The sequence below is a fragment of the Corvus brachyrhynchos genome, unplaced genomic scaffold, assembly GCF_000691975.1.
Source record: "Corvus brachyrhynchos isolate BGI_N302 unplaced genomic scaffold, ASM69197v1 scaffold15, whole genome shotgun sequence".
NCBI classification, from domain to species: Eukaryota; Metazoa; Chordata; class Aves; order Passeriformes; family Corvidae; genus Corvus; species Corvus brachyrhynchos.
The window spans coordinates 2,396,421-2,415,351 of NW_008238349.1; the positions used below are offsets into that span (position 1 = coordinate 2,396,421).

Consider the following 18,931-nt stretch of genomic DNA (forward strand, 5'->3'; position numbering starts at 1 on the left):
ATTAATGGAAACTACATACCTAATGATAGTAAACTTGATAAACTTTGCTGATTCCAAAATCTTCCTCATTGAGCTGATTTCCAGATAACTGGGTGCTTTAAATGCCACACCTGGAGGCATTCCATCCACCAACACACAGCCAGGGTTGTTAGTGATTTTTCTGTATGGAACTTTCACAGGGAAATTCATACCAGTGGCTTCACCTAAGTGAGAGAGGTCGTGTTTATTTTCAAGTCTACATTATTTATAATTACACTGAAGTAAAAGTCCTCAGATATTAAGAAACAAAATGCAGACCATGCTTTCTATCAGATCTGAAACTATGACAATTCACTTGACAATGAAATGATTACAGTGTTGGAAATGAGGTTCTGGATTGCACTCATGAACATTACTATGAGAGCATTAGTCACAACTCCAATTCTGACAGTTCAGAATGTGAAAAACACAGATTCTGCTCTTAGAAAAAGGCACAGAACAGGATAAAAAAGGAGATAGCTACACGAAGGAAAACAAAGCATTTCCTGTAATGCTATGAAAAGCAATTCAATGCAGCACAAGTGAAGGAACTTCAGATATGGAAAACCAGGTCATTACTACTGTACAATGCAAAGTAAAAAAACCAAACAATACTATACACAGCAAAAAGGTTAAATTGCATTTTTAAAATTAATCCCAAGTATTAAGAGGTCAGGATTATGAAGCCCTGAGAAGAACCATGGACTGCCAGCAAAATAAATACTTCATCCATGTTGACACAGAAAACAGGAAAAGGGAAGGGGAACTGTGAAGCAATTTAGACTCTTAGGACTTTGTTTAAAACACCAAACTGCCTACTTCACTTAGAAAAGGTTCTTTTTGAAGTCAAAGCACAACATTCATATATAATTCTCGAATTTGTTCATTTTAATGACCATGTATATAACTCACTGTGAGTGAATATTCATTCAGTAATTTCAGTATGAACACCATTAATTGCACCCACACCAATGTAAAAATGGGGAGTAAGAAGCAATTACCAAATTTCTGGCTAAAAAGATCATTTACTTGCTCTCTCAATTGTCTGGCTTTTTCTACTTTTGGCAGTCGCTCACTTTCATCATCTGGAAGAAATTGTTAGAATAGCATGAGAATTAAGCACAGATTTCCCCCCCTGAAGCTTGTTTATCCCTGCATGTTTACTCAAAGCAGGTATACCCAAAAGCTTCTAAACAGACACTGTCTTTGTTCTTCATTTTAGCAGCAACACAGACTTGTAGAAATACACAAAAATAGATGGTTGGTAAGAAATTACAGAATCCTAGAATGGTTTGGTTTGGAAGAGACCTTAAAGATCACCCAGTTCCATACCTCTGCCATGGGCAGGAATACCTTCCACTACACCAGGTTGCTCCAAGCCCCATTCAACCTGGCCCTGAACACTTCCAGGGATGAATCTAGGTTTACTGTCTAGAGATGATTTTGTAAAGTAATTTAAACCAACAAATTGTATTTTACTTTCTTACGGAACATAGAATGGTATGTAAAGGTAAAAGCAAAGTGATCATTCAATAGATGGCCATAGCATGCAACATTCCTCATGGTTTCCAGTGAATTCCAATGGATGTAGTAAGTGCCTGAGAAAGCAGTAATTGGTGTTAAGACAAAGCAGTTCAGCCTGCACAGTCATTCAATTCAGTCCAAGTACTGACACATGGAAGTTGTCAAGAACTGCAAATCAATATTTAATTTATTGCATCAGAAAAATGTGGATACTTCTTAACAGGTGGTTGAACTAAGAATATTCTAGAGATGTCACTGATGAAACAGTAATGAGTGTTAGATAATATTTAACATCTCAGCAAAACCAAAAAGGTAAATTATGTTCTTTGTTGACTGTATTTCAGCAAACTAGCTTGACTGTAAGAAAAAACTTCATCAAACTAAACAAATATCATGAAGAATATAAGCACAAGTAGTATGATGTGAAACCAGCCAGTATACACACCTGGTATGGTTACTTGAATGATGTTTAGGTCTTCAACACCTGCACTTGTGTTCTCTACTGTGTTTTTTGTCGTCCTTGTTGTATTGGCTTTACTGGATGAATTATTTTTTCCTAAGAGGATTAATTTAGAAAACATTTATAGAGAGCTCAGAATCTTCAGTCTCATCTATAAAGAAAATATTGCAAACCAACAAATATTGGCAAAGTTTTCAAAGAGGACCTAGTTCCAGTTTCAAAATGGGAGCATTTATTCCATGACCTACCTACCTGACACAATTTTCGACCGGCTATCTGCGCTCCTGTCTCTGGCACATATGTCATTTAGATGATCTACATACTAGGAGCAAATCTCTAGACCTGAATAACTCCTGTGAATCCTACATTACTGGCTATATTTTGATAGAAGGTAGTAAAGAATATACTAGTGGCACAATTATTTGTGAATAACTTAAAAAAATTAATACTCCCTTATTAAGAGCTATATTTAAACTGTAACCGGTAAGTGTTTTTCCCATCTTAAAAACAAACAAGCAAGCAAACAAACCAAGCAACTGCAATGAAGAATAAATCTTTCAGGAATTTATTAACACCATGCTGCTCCCATAATTAATATTTAACCCTTGAAATAAACTGTTATCTAGAAAGTTAAGCAGTTTCAGAACTCACTTTGGGGGCTTCTAGCAGAACTTTCTTTGACAGCTGCCTCAAACATCTCAGGCCTGCAAACAGATTGAACATTTTACATACAATAAAAAAATTGTAACATCAACATTAAAGAAAATCCCATTTTCTAAAAATGGTAACTAAGTGATATCCTCTCAGCCAAAAAGACAGTCAAGAATGCAGTGACTGAGAGGCTCCATAACTTCACAGAATCCCAGACTGGTTTGGGCTGGAAGGAACCTAAAGCCCGTCCAGTTCTATGCCCCTGCCATGGGCAGGGACACCTTCCACTAGACCAGGTTGCTCAAAACCCCATCCAACCTGGCCTTCCAACACTTCCAGGGATGGGTCAGCCACAGCCTCTCTGGGCAACCTGGGTCATGGCCTTGCCACCCTCACAGTGAAAATTTCTTCCAAATATCTAATTTAACTCTGCTCTCTGTCAGTTTAAAGCCATTCTCCCTTGTTCTATCACTACACATCCTTGTAACTTCTCTTGCCACTGTTTCTGCACTGGCACAGGAGTATCTAAACCTGTTCTAGGAAAGAGAAAGAAAATTCTTACAGTCCTCACTATACAAATCTCCACTCCTCAGCTCTCAGTACACAACCAGCAAGCTTTATGAGTAGCCTGTAAGTGCTCCTTGCAGTAGGAACTAAACCAGTGGTGGGATAATTGTAATGTGTTTAGAAATATGGACTCGCTCTTCCTCTCACAACAGACTCTAAGAGTCTTTCAGAACAAAGAGATTATTTTATCTTGTTCCACCTGCACAAGAGCTTTCCAACCATTTCCCCAAGTACTAAAAATATTCCACTATGTATTTTATAGAGTAATTTAGCAACTTGGCAAAACTAAATTTCATTTTTGGTCCACATTTCAATTCTCATGGAACAGATTATCAAAGACATATGGGAGTCTTACTTTTTAATAACAAATCTTATTTTGGATCTATTTCTCAGGATCTTCTCAAGTCTTGGAATCCCAAAAGTTGAAGGTTGGCGGAACGGGACCCCCTCAGGTAGTCCTTCCACGTAGAAAACCTCTGGGAAGGATTCAAACAGTGCATATGGCACCTTCACTGGTTCACTGTGTCCCAGAGCTTCCCCTGAAATGCAACAGAGCAAATAAGGTACCAGTTAGATGACTGATGTGTACAGAAATAGAATACCCCTGGTATAAATGAAATAGGGTAGTTGGCACATACATACTCAATTAGATAGAGCCAGCAGGCTTTGCCTTTTTTTGTGACAGCTATGAGTATGCAGGAAGAAAATTAACAGTTTCAAACGCAACACATTCCATTGCAGTAAATCTCACCATAATTGGCTGAAAATTAGTAATTTGCAGACAGCTCATGCCACTGGCTTGGTCTGCATACAAGACTATCCCATCTGTATGCCACTTTGTTGAAGGCAATGCATTCTGCCTCTGTCTCTTCTAGAGAACACCACCAAGGGGAGGTGAGATTAGTGCTCTTGTTCAAAAACCCGCACTCAGAAAAGTAATGAGAAGCCATTACTTCCAAAAGTCAGTAGTTTTCAAACAGCCTGCACTAGAAGAAGTGCTGGAATATAATGGAACACATTTCTCCAGATACCACCCATAACCCATAACCCATTTTGAGTCATGCAGAGTCATACGAAGTCCCATTTATATGCAGAGTGATGAAAGCTTAAAATGATGTGCTAGTATGCAGAATCACTCTGTCTGTGGGTCATTAAAAAAAGTTGTAATCCAACTACAACTTCTCCATTTTCACACCCAAATAAAATAACTAGTGGAAATGTGACACTGGATTGCAAATACATGAGAATGAAATCTAAGAATTCAGATGGGAAACTGTAAATTACACAAGGTTTGCAGGACTTCTGGAATAAACATATTAACACCTCTCATACATCTAACTGCATGTTCATAAGAAAGGCATCTTAGTAAAAAAGAATCAATAAACATACCACATTTTTCATTAAAAAGATTTTCAACTTTCTGCTTCAAGTCAGTAATTTTGGCATTCCACGCCTCTGCCAGGAGGAAATTGGAAGAATTAGATCAACACTCACACAATGAATCAGTCTTTGAATAATATTTTAATAAATATTTAATAAATTATTATGCTTGATAACTGATTTACTATGGCAATAAAATGTGCAAAATGGCTTTCATTCTGCAAAATAATATTCACATAAATCCTCGTTTTCCTGAAGCTTTGAAAGATACTGTCACTGGATAAAGCAAGGGTGATTAAAACCAAAATTAATCCAAGAGTGATCCAAATTTACAGTATCTGCATAAAATTTACTCATCTGAACTGGCACCCAAAATAGTGGCAGACAGTTCCTCGTATGTTCAGTGACACAGCCCTGAACATGCCTCTCTCCTGAGAACTTTAATCTCTAGCACAGTTTTTACTTTAGTGGTGAGATTAAATGTTCACCTAGATCAGCATTTTGTTTCTGACAGCCATCAGAGCAATTACTAAACCGATTTACTTGTGCCTGCACTAAGTGGGCCACGGCTGGTCTATGAAACTAAAACCTCAGTCAAAAGTTCAAAAAAGTTGCAGATTAAAAAAAGCCTAGGTCTAACAACAACAGCCAAGTTCAAGAAAACTGTACACAACTCTGAATATGAATACCACCCATGCCAAATCAGTATCTCATTCATTCTCAATTGGCTCAGTAGGAATAGATAGCTCCTTTCTTATAGATTTTATGACCATACAGCTAAAAAAGAAAGCATAGGGGACAAAAAAGATAAATTTACAATTCCTATACAAACATCAGCAAATAAACTCAGAATGTAAGGATGCTGAAAAAAAGGTTTACTGAGACACAGAACTACTTACAATTACTTTGAATACAGTCACTCATCTCACTTGACAATGAAGAATTTTTCTGGACTGCAAATTGACCTTGCTTTCAATGCAGAGATTTCTGTTCCAGAGCACTGCACAGACAGGCCTGGGCCTCCATGGCCAAAAAGCTCTGGCCTACATTCATGATTCATGACTACATGACTTTCAGTCCTGTCCATCCTTTCCTTTACTGATTTTCCAGAACTGGAGAGCTCAATCATGGTAATCATGCATAATCAGCTCTGATAGATCATGGCTTACTAATCTTAGTTCAAATCCTTCCTGGTCCCTACACCCCACCTAGATATCTCTGCACAGTGATGTCAATATTTCAAATTTGGAGAGGGCTTGTGAAATTCATGCACAGTATCACATCTCAGCTAGGTTTATGCACTTGGTGATACTTTGCACCAGAAAAGTCCTTGAAGGGTCTGCAGCATTGTGCAGTAACAGACCAGCAAAAATCTAGAACTGACTCTGCACCTGAATCAATAAGATCTAATGGATCTTTGCTGCATTTGTACAGCATACTCCCTATATCATCCAGGATTTCTCTAATGCTGATTACTCCACATAATGAAGAACTGAATGTACACAAAAGCAAGAACTTCAATCATTCACTAGCTGTACAACAGAACATGAACTAGAAATATCTGATATGTAATCAGGATGTTCCACACCAACATTAAAGGAATGCATGTGTGCTAATTCCCCCAACACTTACCAAAAGAAAACTCTCTTCCTTGTGGCTTCGAATTTGTATTGGATCCATTGGTTTGAGAATTAGTTTGAGCATCTGTTGTTTGTGCTTTATTAGGACCTATGAAGAGACATTACATAAATAACGCAGAGAGCAGAAGCATGACATCATACAAAAAGAAGAACACATCAAACTTGATTACTAGAGAAATCTTCAATTTTGAATCAAAAGTAGAATTAAAAAAAAGCCTTTAAGAAGTTCTAGAGTTGTATTTAAGCATTTAATACTACTGATCATGTCTGTTATTTCTCTGCTCAGGACTACATCAGTTCCCACATCTCTGCTTGGAATAATGGGCCCAAGCAAGCTGTCAAACTCCAGCATTTTACCTAAGCAAAATCTACACAGTATCCAGTTTGTTTCAGAAATGAAAAATAAAACTGTTTCTATATTGAAGTGCATCTGGAGTCTTGAAGTGGAACAGAGTTTGCTACATGAGGTGTACGTTACTTATGGGCTATGAAAGGTTAGAAGAACAGAAAACATCAGAGCAATAAAAGAATATCAGAAGAATATTTAAGGATATTTCTTCCATACTGTCATCAACAGTAACTTCAATCTCTGGGACACTTGAATTATCTGCAGAACTTCGTGACCTTTTTGAACTCCTCGGACTAATTGCTGGAAGCCAAAAGAACACAAAATGTAAAGCACAAATCCTGCACAGCTAACAAAAACAGCTGTATTCTGAGAATTCTAACAAACTGAACTAAGTACAGTCTGAACAGTAGAACCTGAACAATACAGTGATGCTCACAACCTTAAAAAGTAGGTTTAGTGCTCTTGAAAAAGGCACACCTAGATTTCCCACTAATTCAGAACAAAAGACTTTGTTTTTTCTAAGTGTGAAGGAGAGTTTTGGTACTTTTTATTATCTAAATAACAAAAACATGACTAACATCTGAATTTTCTACGGACAAAATATTTTTTTACTCTTGTCTTAGAAAACATCATTATTATTTATTGCAGTTCACAGCTCTCAGTTAAATGGTTGAAGCCATTGAAAGTGAAATAAAAGTTGTCAAAATTGAGTAAATTCCATTTTCTGTACTAGAATAGTTAAGTAAAAAAAGCAGATACATTTATGGTTTGAGTGTCTTTCTCAAATAATAGCAGATTTGGAGGCTACTATGCTAGGTCATCTTAAATAATGCCTTTTATTTACAACATCTGTATTTTTCAACCACAGAGATCTCTTAGTCTGCTAGGGAAGCAGAAAGGAAGTATTTACAAATTGATGGCAGCAAATAATACTTAATTGTTTACCTTTTGTCTTTATTTTATTAGCCAGTCTTAGAGGCAAATAGGAAGCGATAAGCTCAGGCCTAGAAGTTGAGCAGAACAAACCCAATCAGTTGCGAGACAAGTAATACAGCAAAATGTTACAAATTTTTTGGAATTCAGTTGAGTTCCGATTCACAAAACATCAGCTCTCTAAAATGAAATTCTGTTAGAAGAATGGATGGCTCTCCATCTACTATAAGCATGAAAAAAAGTAGAAAACATAAAGCTGTATTTTCTATTTTGCAATTTTCTTCTGGGTTTACTTCAAGGAAAAAAATACAGAAAAAGGAAAAAAAAAGGACGGAAAAAAGCTTCCATTTTGGTCCAAAGACCATTTTTCCCCTCTCAATTCTTGATGCATGAAACACACAATTTATACATCTACAGAAATTTAATGAGGAATGTATGTCCTTGTATAAGAAAAAACATACGTGCAAAATATTCTTTGTGTTTCATGGAAGCAGAATTTAGGTAGCATTTAAAGCCTAGAGCTGCTGGGAATGGAGTCAAATAACTTCAAAATCAGAGGTAAAAATAACTGAATCACAAACGTACTTCTTAATAACAAATTTGATTTTGCCACTTCCACGGACAATTCTTTCAAGGCGTGGAATTCCAAACCATGTGGGACTCCGGAAGGGGACTCCTTCTGGCAAGCCTTCAACGATCAAGGACTCGGGGTTTGATTCAAATACAGAATAGGGAACTTTCACTGTCTCTGAAAGCCCCAGAGCTTGGGCTGAAAATAAAAAATAAATGATAGATTACACACTTAAATGGGTGGAATTTTATCTCAAGTGATTTTAAGAAGTGTCTTACAGAAGCTCTGCTACTCAAAGCTAACAATGCCCACCCCACCCCCCAAAAAAACCAGAAATATTTAAATATATTTAAACAGATTCCCTATTATTTTCTGTGGAGTAACTAAAAATGGGGATTTGGCCCATCTTGTTACAGATAATATCTAATATAGGCTTGCAGTACCTAATGTTTTATTTTGAGAACTTCTTTTCATCCAAAAGCTTTTGTGCATCATCTCTTGTCACACAACTGGAAAAATTAGGGCCTAGGATGCTGTTATAAAAACATTTATGTCAGTTTTAGGAAAGAGTAAGTAAAACATACGTAAGAGGAGTCAAGATTTCCATATCTGTCCTAGTATACTTCTGATGCTTAAGTAAATACAGTAACATTCAAACAGAGGAGTTTTAAAATGCAGCAGCACAACGAAACAGTTCATTTAGCATTTAACTTACCAAACTTTATATTAAATATATCTTCTACTTCCTTTCTTAGCTTTGTGATCTTGGCATTCCAATCTTCTTTCGCTGAAAACCAGAAATAGATGTCAGAGAATCGCCCAGCTCTAGATACAGAGGTACATTTGAACATACTTCTTTCAACATAAAAACTTCAAAAATAACAACACAATCACATCTGAGAAGACAGGGACATACAATGAGTAATGATTATTAATAGCAGCTTAAATGATACACATAATTCCCTCTACATAATGAAAAATCTGTTTAAATGTAGTTACAAATTTCAAACACTGACCCAAGTACAATAATCTGTTCTTCAGAGCCTTTAGATGCAGGAAGAAATTATTTTAGTGGTTCTTACAAAACTTGAATTAATTAATCATAGTGTATAATAACAGTCTTTAGAGTAGAACATGAGGATTTAAAGAGTGCTTTGCTAAACATTTTGATTAGCATTAAAAAAAATAATCTTCAGTCCTATTCTCTATTATAAATAAAAGCCAATTATACGAGTGCCAGCCAGAGCAGACATCTGTAGCTTAGACAGAGAAGAAAGAAAAGGATGTGCAATAAAAAGCACTTTTTTTTCGTAACAAACAGCATTGTAAGGGTTTTGTATGGCCTGGTTTTTGGTAGCAGGGGGGGCTACAGTGGTGGCTTCTGTGAGAAGCTGCCAGAAGCTTCCCCTATTTCCAATGGAGTCATGAGAAAAAAAAAAAAAAAAAGGTGGTGCAGTTGTAATTGCAGCCAGAGAAAAGCAGGGTGAGAACATGTGAGAGAACAACTGTGCAGACACCAAGGTCAGTGAAGAACAAGGAGGTGCTCCAGGTACCAAAGCCAATATTCCTCTGCAGGCCGTGGTGAAGCTGATGCCATGAAGATTTTTGCCTTTTCTTTTATACCCCTGTTATACCTTTTTACAACTTCTGTATTCCTAGTGCTTTTTCTCTACGTTCTTGGACTTGTTTGTTAAGCTAAGAGACTAAACATTTTAGAAGCTTCGTAGCTGGGGATCAGTGTGCCCCAGACCCCAAGGTCCTCTCCAGAACACATTCTGTAAACCAAGATAGAACCATCCAGGGGAAGGTTCCTTGGGGAGGGGGGCTCACTTGAGCCTCTCATTGGGGAATCTTTGATAGATATGCTGATTAGTAAAGCCTATAATGTTATACCCAATGTTGGGGGGAGGAGATACTCAGCGGGGTGCATCTGGATGCATATGACCTGGACATGTACACCTATGGATCCTTAAAAATAAACACCAAGGTAAAATCCCTTTTCCCCTTCTAACCGTGTATGACTCTTGATTTTAAGACCAGGAAAAGGCATCAAAGACCATGGTGACGCAGCTGTGCCCCTGCAGCCCCTGGAGGGCATGGGAAGCAGAGATCCACCTGCAGCCCATGGAGGAGCCCATGAGCAGGTGGATGCCTGGAGGAGGCTGTGAGCCTGTAGGAAACCCATGGAGAGAGGGGCGTTGCTCCCAAGCTGGAGCAGCCTGTCCTTGGAGGACCGCACCCCATGGAAAAGTGACCCATGCCACAGCAGTTTGGGGAGGACAGTGTGCCCGTGGGAGGAACTCATGTTGCAGCAGTCTGGGGGAGGACTGGTGCTCATGAGATGGAGCCACGTCAGAGAGGTTCGTGGAGAACTGTCTCCTGTGGGAGGGACCCCATGATGCAGCAGGGGAACGACTTCTCTCCCTGAGCAGCAGGAGAAGCTATGAGTGATGAACTGACCATGGCCCCCATTCCCTGCCTCCTTGTACCACTGGGGTATGAGGTAGAGCTGCAAGGAGGGAGAGGTGGGGGAAAGGTGTTCTTAAGTGCTTATTTTACTTCTCGTTATCCTGCTCTGATTTTGTTAGCAATAAATTCACCTTATATCTCTAAGTTGAGCCTGTTTTGCCCATGGTGGACGATGAGGGATCTCTCTCTAAGTCTTTACGTCAACTCATGAACCCTTCGTTGTATTTTTTCTCCTCTGTTCAGCTGCAGAAGGGAGTGAGTGAGCAGCTTGTGTGGGTGCCTGGCATCTGGCCAATGTCAACCCATGGCATCATACTTCATTACTTTTCATCACAACTGACAAATAACAATTAACTGCTACTGAGCCAAACCAACTCCAAGCTGAGAAAGGCATGCAGGAAGGAAGCTATACAGAATTTTTTTGTTTCCAAAACATATTTTTAATTAATAAATTACCTATTTTGCTTATTTCTAGTGTCATACTTTCATGGCAAGATGCATTAATATTTTTTTCATATGTATTTGATAGATTTCACAGGTATTTAACACCTGCATGTGTCTTTGTACTTATTCACATGTTGTAGTCCTAGTGGCAAAGGAATCAGACTGACTACCTTACTTTAAAAAAATTATTATTCACAAACTGTCTGTTGATGGCACAGGATTACTATTTTCCAAAGCAGTAATACTTTGCTTAAAAACATCTAATATTCTTTGGCAACGTTAGGTTTGCATCTGCAGTAAGAAGATGCCTTTGTCTGGGCAAGTGGTTTTCACTGGGCTCTAAGTGCAGGAGAACATTTGCTGTGTTTATCTCTCTGACATCAGACCCTGGATCCCAGCAAGCATGGTGGGCACTGGTAATTCCAGAATCACCTGTAAGTTAGTGAAAAATACAGTGAAATAACTAGTACAAAAAGAACTATTATTCTGAACATTCCAACAGTCTGAGGTTTAAGAATCATCATCACTACTTAGCCTGTTCTTTCAGAAAGTGGATTTTATTAGCTGGGATTTTTACTGCTGTCACTGGCACATGCTGTTACTACTTCGAAAAAACCCCAAATTCGATGCTGCCTTTTCCTCTCCACAAGAAAACCAGCCTTTTCTATTTAACTACCCTCTTACTGAATACGAGTTTTTTCCTAAAATCCCCAAAAAATCCACAATACATTGTGATGATGTAAAGTGACTATTGCCTGCATGATTACTAAATCATATTACTTCTTTTTATTTTTTTCCTCCAGTAATCTGTGTGTGTGTAAAAACAAAGGAAGCCCTGGATCTTGGCTTGTGTTATTACTACAAGCAGATTCATACTCCTAAAAAATCCAGTAAGATCTGGATTGCACATTCCTGTAGCAAGAAAGCACCAAGACACTTCAACTCAGGGAATTTGGAAATAAACCCCAAACCGTTTCTTCTCCCTGTTAAAGGCACTTCATGCTTTCAAAAAATCCCTACAATTCCTTACCAACAGAGATCTGAAAGAGCCCAGAGTCAGCTGCAAAATGCCAAGGGACTCCAGAGCTTTGATTCAGGCCAGGACAGTAACTCCAGTTCTCTGGGACTCTGAAGATGACCCAGTCTAGTTATTCAAAGGCAGCTGGGACTGCACCAGGATTTCACAATCCAGGAAGCCATCCACGTTCACAGTGATCAGTTTATTCTTTCCAACCTTCACGATGAATATGCCAGCATACTCATCACACAACGGTTACTTCTTGAAAAATGCTGCATTGATCTAGATGCATTTCCCCATCAAACCCTTCCATTCCCACTTGGAGACAGCACCTGTCTTACCTGGGGTGTTCGACCCGGGCTGAGTAAATTCCGTTGAAGTGACAGTTAGCAGCTCTGGCCTGCAACCAGGACACAAATAATCTACTTATTCTTGACATCAATTAAATACTACTACCTATTATGACATGAATTGAAGAGTTTGAATTTTTCTATTATATTTTTCACACTTATCAACATGCTACAGATATGCAAAAGATATTTTGAAATACTTGTCTGGATTGCAAATACCCACTCTGTGATGCAGAATATTTAATTTGCTTATTTGGTAACTAGAGACCAAATGCTTCATGACCTAATGAAACCAAGTGCTTGATTACATACAGGGTGTTTGTTTGGACTCTTTCTTTAAAATCCCTCCATGTTTAGACTTACCTTTTGATCACAAATTTTATTCTGTTGCCCACTTGAATTATTTGTTCAAGGCAAGGGATTCCATACCAGGAGGGACTCCTAAAGGGGATGTTCTCTGGCAGCCCTTCAACATAGAGGTCAGTTGGATGAGCTTCAAATTTCTTGTATGGAACAGCTTTGGGCTCAGTGCTCCCCAAAGCCTCAGCTGTTGGAACAAAATACATCCAGTAACTGGACAGACTGGCCAATCAATCTTCATTAAAAGCTAGCTGATACCAGTTCCTCAGGCTGTTGTAATTGTGATCTTAACATTTGGTACAATGCAGGACATCTAAATCCAACAGAACCCAAGTCTCAGCACACCAAATATGTAAAAAATTTGCCATGTTGTATGATGTTGCTATTCGGCAGTCACAAGAACAGATTGGAGATTACTGGACTGCTCACTGGGGTATAATACATTTGTTTTATCCAAAATTGTTAATGTATTATAGAGTATAATGAAAAATTTTATTCTAGCTCTTATGAAGTTGACTATTTTTTCATATTGGACAGAACATAAAAAGTTCACCCAGAAATGTTTTAATACTAATTATGATGATACTGCAGTGGATATAAATTTAAGTAAACAGCTGTTTTATTCACCATCAAAGGAAAAAAATCCAAATAGGAAGGAATTGAGAGCAATCAGAAGAGCTGTATATGTAAGACTTACAATTCTTTTTAAACTATGAATTTACCTTGTGTAAGCAGTAAATTAAAACATTCTTTTTCACTCAGCCACAAGAATTTTAAATACTTGAAAAAAAAATCTGAACAAAGGTCTCATTCACATAGACGTTCAAAGGAAGGAATGAAAGCAACCTTCAAGAAATACAAAGCCATAAAGAAAAGAAAATAATTATACTGTACTCACCAAACTTTTTACAGAAAAGTTGATCTACCATCTTTCTCAGTTTGGTGACTCTGGCATACCACTCTTCTTTCACTGTATTTGAGACTGACACAGAACAAAACCAACAGTCCCTAATTATTTTGGTTGTATTTTCAGTTTTTCAGTTTATAGGATGCATAATCATCCTGCATTTTCAGGTAACACATAAATGCTCTGTGTAAGAAGCATGGATTCAACTTGGAACTAGAAAAAAATTATCATAAAATAATGACAAAATATTAAAACTGAACAAAACTCCACTGAACCAGTGATACCACTCTTGCTACAAAATACACACAGTGTATTGGCCTGAAGAACTGCAATACTTTCATCATCCACCTCCAAACTACAGATCCCACTTGGAGATGGGAATAGTTTTTCAACTGTTTCATTTCCTGAAGAATTATCTTGATATTCAGTGTGGAATGAGGCATGCGTATGGGATGAAAACTTGCTTTCAAGGAATCAAAGCACATATAATACAAATCACTTTTTCCTCCTGAATATGTCTTTGTGACCAACAAGTGAAGCTTCCCAGTCTCAAAGAAGATGTTGGCCAGCTGCCACGGCATGGGTTTAGTCAGAATGCAAAAGCAGTGACTTGTGGTCCATAACTGCACCCGACTGGGCTATCAGCATAAGCACCAGCTCACATTTCTCCAGCCATTCCTGGGATCTGACTGGCCTGTCTTGCAGCCAGTATCAGTCTTCTCAGAGTTTCAAGACTGAGGCCTTTCCACTAAATCTTCCTGACCAGCCTGTTTCCCACAGGAATGCAAATGAAAATCATCTTTTCCTCTGACAGTCAAAATACACGTTCCATAGTCATCCCTTTCATTTCCTGCTGGGGACATAAGCTATCAGGGCCTGTGGCCAGAGCAGGAATTGGACACATGGAGCTGAGAGAGCAGGGGCTGGTGCTCCATAGCTCTGTCTCCTGAGATGGCAGTGGACACATGGAGCAGCAGAGTAGATAATGAGCTACCAGGAAAGAGGGAATCCAAATAGGAAGAAAACTGCAGGAAAGGAGGCTCAGACAGCTGCTGTCTTCTGTGTTCTCTGAGATGTTATTGACAGCTTCCAGGGATGCTCTCTTCTCTTAGAGAGGATGCAGAGGTCACATGTAACTATCTCTAGTCAAGTGACAGTTGGTGATAACAAGCAATATAAGCTGTGATATATATATATATATATAAAAAATATAAGAACCTTGTGCCATAAAATTTGGTTACCACTGGTTTTCTTAGCTACAGGGGTGTTATGAGATAAGCAATGTACTTGCTTTGCCTTCATAATCAGTACAACCGTATTAAAAATGAATAAAACAACAGAAAAAAGGGCTCATTTAAAAAAGCCATATAGGAGTCCAGTTAAGGGTAAGGCTTGGTTACCAGCCTACCTACTATTTTTGTAGTCAAATTTTGTACTTGAAGGAACAGTAGGTTACTAAGACTCAATACACTAAGTTAATTTACACTTCAGGAAAAGTTTAATTCCTGCACACACGTTAAACAGACATCCTTATGGTATAACTGCTTTGCTTAATTTAGATCCTTAATATTCACTTTAATACAGTCTTTGATACACATTTTACAGCAGAAGTCTATGAGTATATAATACACATAAAGGTGCTGCACAAGTGCAAGTACTACTGTCTATATGCTTGTGTTGTCTGAACTAAGGACTTCCGTGGTATTACTAAAATTTCATAGTTCAACAGGGAGAGGTTGCCACTTAGCATTTTGGAGTTGGGAGCAATTGGTTCTTAACTGTTGTTTAAGGCATACAAGCTTTTAGCACTTGGTTTAATTGGACAATTAAAAGAAAATGCCCTAAAGCCCAAGAGACAATAGAATTCAACTGAAGAGAAAAACAAGTCTGGTAAAGGAATTTACCAACTAATGCCCATGCAAAAGTACAGCTCTTTCAAAACTTGATTTTTTTTCCATGCTAAACTTCTTTTTACCAACTTGAGTTCATGGGTGCAATTCCTGCAGTCTTATTTTTACATGGTCATTTTTTCTACCTTTGGATGGGCACTCAATGGAGACAAGACATGTAAGAGCATGCATCTGCTCAAAAGTATTCCTGATGGGAAGAGTGGTTGGAATGCATTATCTTTGCACCACCATGTGCAAATGTAGTCCCATTATCCAAGGAAATCAGATCCTATAGTAATAAATGGCACTATGTTCCCTGCTACATTTCAGTTAATCTAATTTTGGAAAATCCCATATATATAAGCAATTCTTCCATGGTACAGAGTTTCCCTATCGAGTAAACTCTATCAGCTGTGGAAACTGCTGCCTTTTCTCTATATCGCAACAGACTAACACCTAGCTAGCTCATTGTTTTTCTTTCTGCCAAGCTGAATCAAATCCATTGATGGGGTTAGTAACACTAGGTTGGATAACCAATGGAAAACTCTATAGCTAAAGAAAATTCAAAATCAGAAGAATTGCTTGCAATGTATTATTAGTAAAAGCAAATTGTAGCCACCACTGAGACTGACAAATGGGAATCTCATACTGCACTCATACAACTCACACATTTGAAAACCTACCTCCTGAGACTGTTTTGTCCACTGGAACACTTGTCAAATTCAGAAGTTCATGCCTGAAAGATTAAAGATACATATTTCAACAGTGACAGACACTTTGAGAAACTAGCCTCCAGTTACAGCCTCAAGTTACTACTTATTCAAGGATCAATACCAAAAAACCTCCCAGGGGACATCATGATCCCCAACACTGAATTCCAATTAACACCAAAGTATCCACATGACTGGAACCCTATTGACAAAACATTTTTAATGCCTGACACCTGTATCTGCCAGAGCTGTAACATTTCACGTTAACATATAGGTTCCATTAAACTTGCATCTGAGTTCTAAGATATACTTAATCAGAAAAAAAGATCCAAATTAAAAATTTAACCTCTAAAAAAATAAACTTCAAAGCAGACACTTTTGTTTCTGAAATATATCTCATTTTATCCACAGCTGAACAAACAAAAAATTAAACATTCTGATAATTTCTCAAATAGCCAAACTAGTTTTTTCGCTGTTCTGGTTACACATTCCAAAATCAATGAACACCATAAATTAATTTCTGTTAACAACTAACACATATTTGACAAAAGCAGGTGTCAGCATTGACAAAAGCAGGTGTCAGCATTGCATAAATAATTAAATCTATGGATGATGCCTGATTTTAAGTGAGACAAAAGGTAGATCTACACTTTTTCCTCTTTTCTAGTTATCTGCAAGCATTACGATGACAGAACCTGACCATGTTCCTCTCAAATGTAAGCACCTAGCACCCATGGTAAAGGCAGCATGCACAGGGGTGGGAGCTGTCACTATTCCCAGTTCTGAGCCCAACCATTGCAATCAGCAGATTCCTGTACATTTCAAAAACTCTCAGATTAGGCCCTATACCACTGAACACAGGAAAACGTCAGCTGTTACTCGCTGAAGCTTCCTTTAAACTTCAGTCCGTCTCCATCTGAGTTCTCCTTCATGTACACTACCTGATCTACCTCCAGACACACCATGGACACACATCCAACCAAACCACAGGAACCAGTAGCTATGTGTTGGCCTCAAGCCTGACCTGGGAAATGCTTTATACAAATACAGCCATAGACACCTTGATACAACATTCCACCAAGAAAAAAAAAAAAGCATAAACTGAAATTAGGCCAGGATCCTCAAACAGGATCAAATATCCCAAAGTCAATGGTTTTCAACATGTACTGCAGCTGCAGAGATCTGAACAGTACAAAGAGATCTGCCCCTGGTAAGAAGTCCATAATATTGAAGAGATCTGTCCAGAGATCTCTTCACCACGACTGTAACTGTTCCACTGGTCTGATAAGCTGAATTTATCAAAGTGAACATCAACTAAAAACTACTCCTTAGTAATGCAAATGAATATGCCAGTAGAAACCGGTTTGGAATTCCTTGAAGAAAAATGAAGCAAAGTGGAACCTGCAGAAAACAATGGGTAATGCAGAGACAAAAATGCAGAATTCCTTACTTTTTAATCACAAACCGGATCTTCTCCTTTCCTAGAAGTATCCTCTCCAGCCGGGGAATGCCATACGTGGATGGACGCCTGAAAGGAATCCCCTCTGGCAGCCCTTCCACATATAAGTCTTCTGCATGTGACTGGAAGAGTGGGTATGGGACAGACACTGGACCTTCTGCTTTTATAGCTTGAGCTTTAAGGAAAAAGGAGAATAAAAACATTAGACTAGCTTGTGGCTCTACTCAGTTACCTGAGTATCACTCAGATAAACATTTATCACTCTGATAAACATTATAATTAGCATACAGAACATTAAAACATGTAAGCATTCATGTTGTGAGGGATTGTTTTTGTTTAATAGCAAAATCACTCTGATTAACAGTAAACAAGCTGCAGCCCTGCATACGTATGGAAATCATCCTCTTTTCCCTTCATGTAAACATTTAGTAACAGTGACTGCACCTGTTAGGGTGAAGATTCTCACTATTTTGGTTTTGCTTAATAGAGTATTTTGAAAGATGAAGTTATCTAGACTTAGTCATAAACCAAGCATGTTTCAGTTCACTAGCTCTGTTATTATTTGTTACTACTATTGGCTTACAAGTCATTAGCTCCTTGGAGTAGGAGCACACATCCCTTCTTTTTAGTGAATTCCTGAAGTTTCCATGTATTTTAGAAATCCAAAGAACCACTAATGAAATAAACAACACAATTCTAACACTGCTGAAAAAAGCATGGCCCTACTAATGAAATCTTTGAAACAAATGAAAAGCAAGGAACTGAGTCAGCCACAGCTGAAAAATAACCTCAACTTATTTCTTTAAGTTATGAGGATCACACTATTATCAATACACCTATCAGGGTGGCAAATACTGGAGAATGACACAAGAGTTTGCAAATACTGAAAGGGCTGATTTCTTTATACTCACAAAGGTATGTTAATTTTGTAGGCCATGTGACAAGAATTCTCTATTACCATGTGACTGGTCTGCAAATAATTTGGTACGTCCTGCTGTTTTGATATGGAAATTAGATGCAAAAAATTATTTGAGGTGAGAAAAACCAAGCTAAGGCCAAATTAGAGTACAGTGATGTTGTGGCAGCACTTCTGAAAGTAAAACTACTTAGGGCACCTTTTCAAGCAACTTAACGTAATATCCAAGTGGCCCACGGTTCAGACATTGTCTATGCAAAATGCTCTCATTAACTTGTAAATTCTTAAATGAAATAAAACAATTTAGGTGTGAAAG

At 38.0% G+C, this 18,931-nt stretch overlaps 1 protein-coding gene across 14 annotated transcripts in view; it reads right to left on the reverse strand.

Annotated features, from left to right (window-relative positions):
- The window catches only part of GTF2I (general transcription factor IIi), a 91,338-nt gene that overhangs the window by 8,105 nt on the left and 64,302 nt on the right, over nt 1–18,931 (reverse strand). For 12 of the 14 annotated variants that reach the window (XM_017735306.1, XM_017735311.1, XM_017735298.1 and 9 more), the window contains 16 exons: nt 17,691–17,874; nt 16,214–16,266; nt 13,633–13,716; nt 12,738–12,921; nt 12,366–12,424; nt 8,809–8,880; nt 8,108–8,291; nt 7,535–7,593; nt 6,806–6,889; nt 6,233–6,328; nt 4,610–4,675; nt 3,576–3,759; nt 2,654–2,706; nt 1,988–2,098; nt 1,020–1,103; nt 20–203 (listed from right to left, as the gene is read on the reverse strand). In XM_017735306.1, the coding sequence (XP_017590795.1) occupies nt 20–203; nt 1,020–1,103; nt 1,988–2,098; nt 2,654–2,706; nt 3,576–3,759; nt 4,610–4,675; nt 6,233–6,328; nt 6,806–6,889; nt 7,535–7,593; nt 8,108–8,291; nt 8,809–8,880; nt 12,366–12,424; nt 12,738–12,921; nt 13,633–13,716; nt 16,214–16,266; nt 17,691–17,874 (1,741 nt within the window). Of the gene's footprint in view, nt 1–19; nt 204–1,019; nt 1,104–1,987; nt 2,154–2,653; nt 2,707–3,575; nt 3,760–4,609; nt 4,676–6,232; nt 6,329–6,805; nt 6,890–7,534; nt 7,594–8,107; nt 8,292–8,808; nt 8,881–12,365; nt 12,425–12,737; nt 12,922–13,632; nt 13,717–16,213; nt 16,267–17,690; nt 17,875–18,931 lie in introns of those variants that run through there. The other 2 variants (XM_017735307.1, XM_017735308.1) reach the window with 2 other exon arrangements.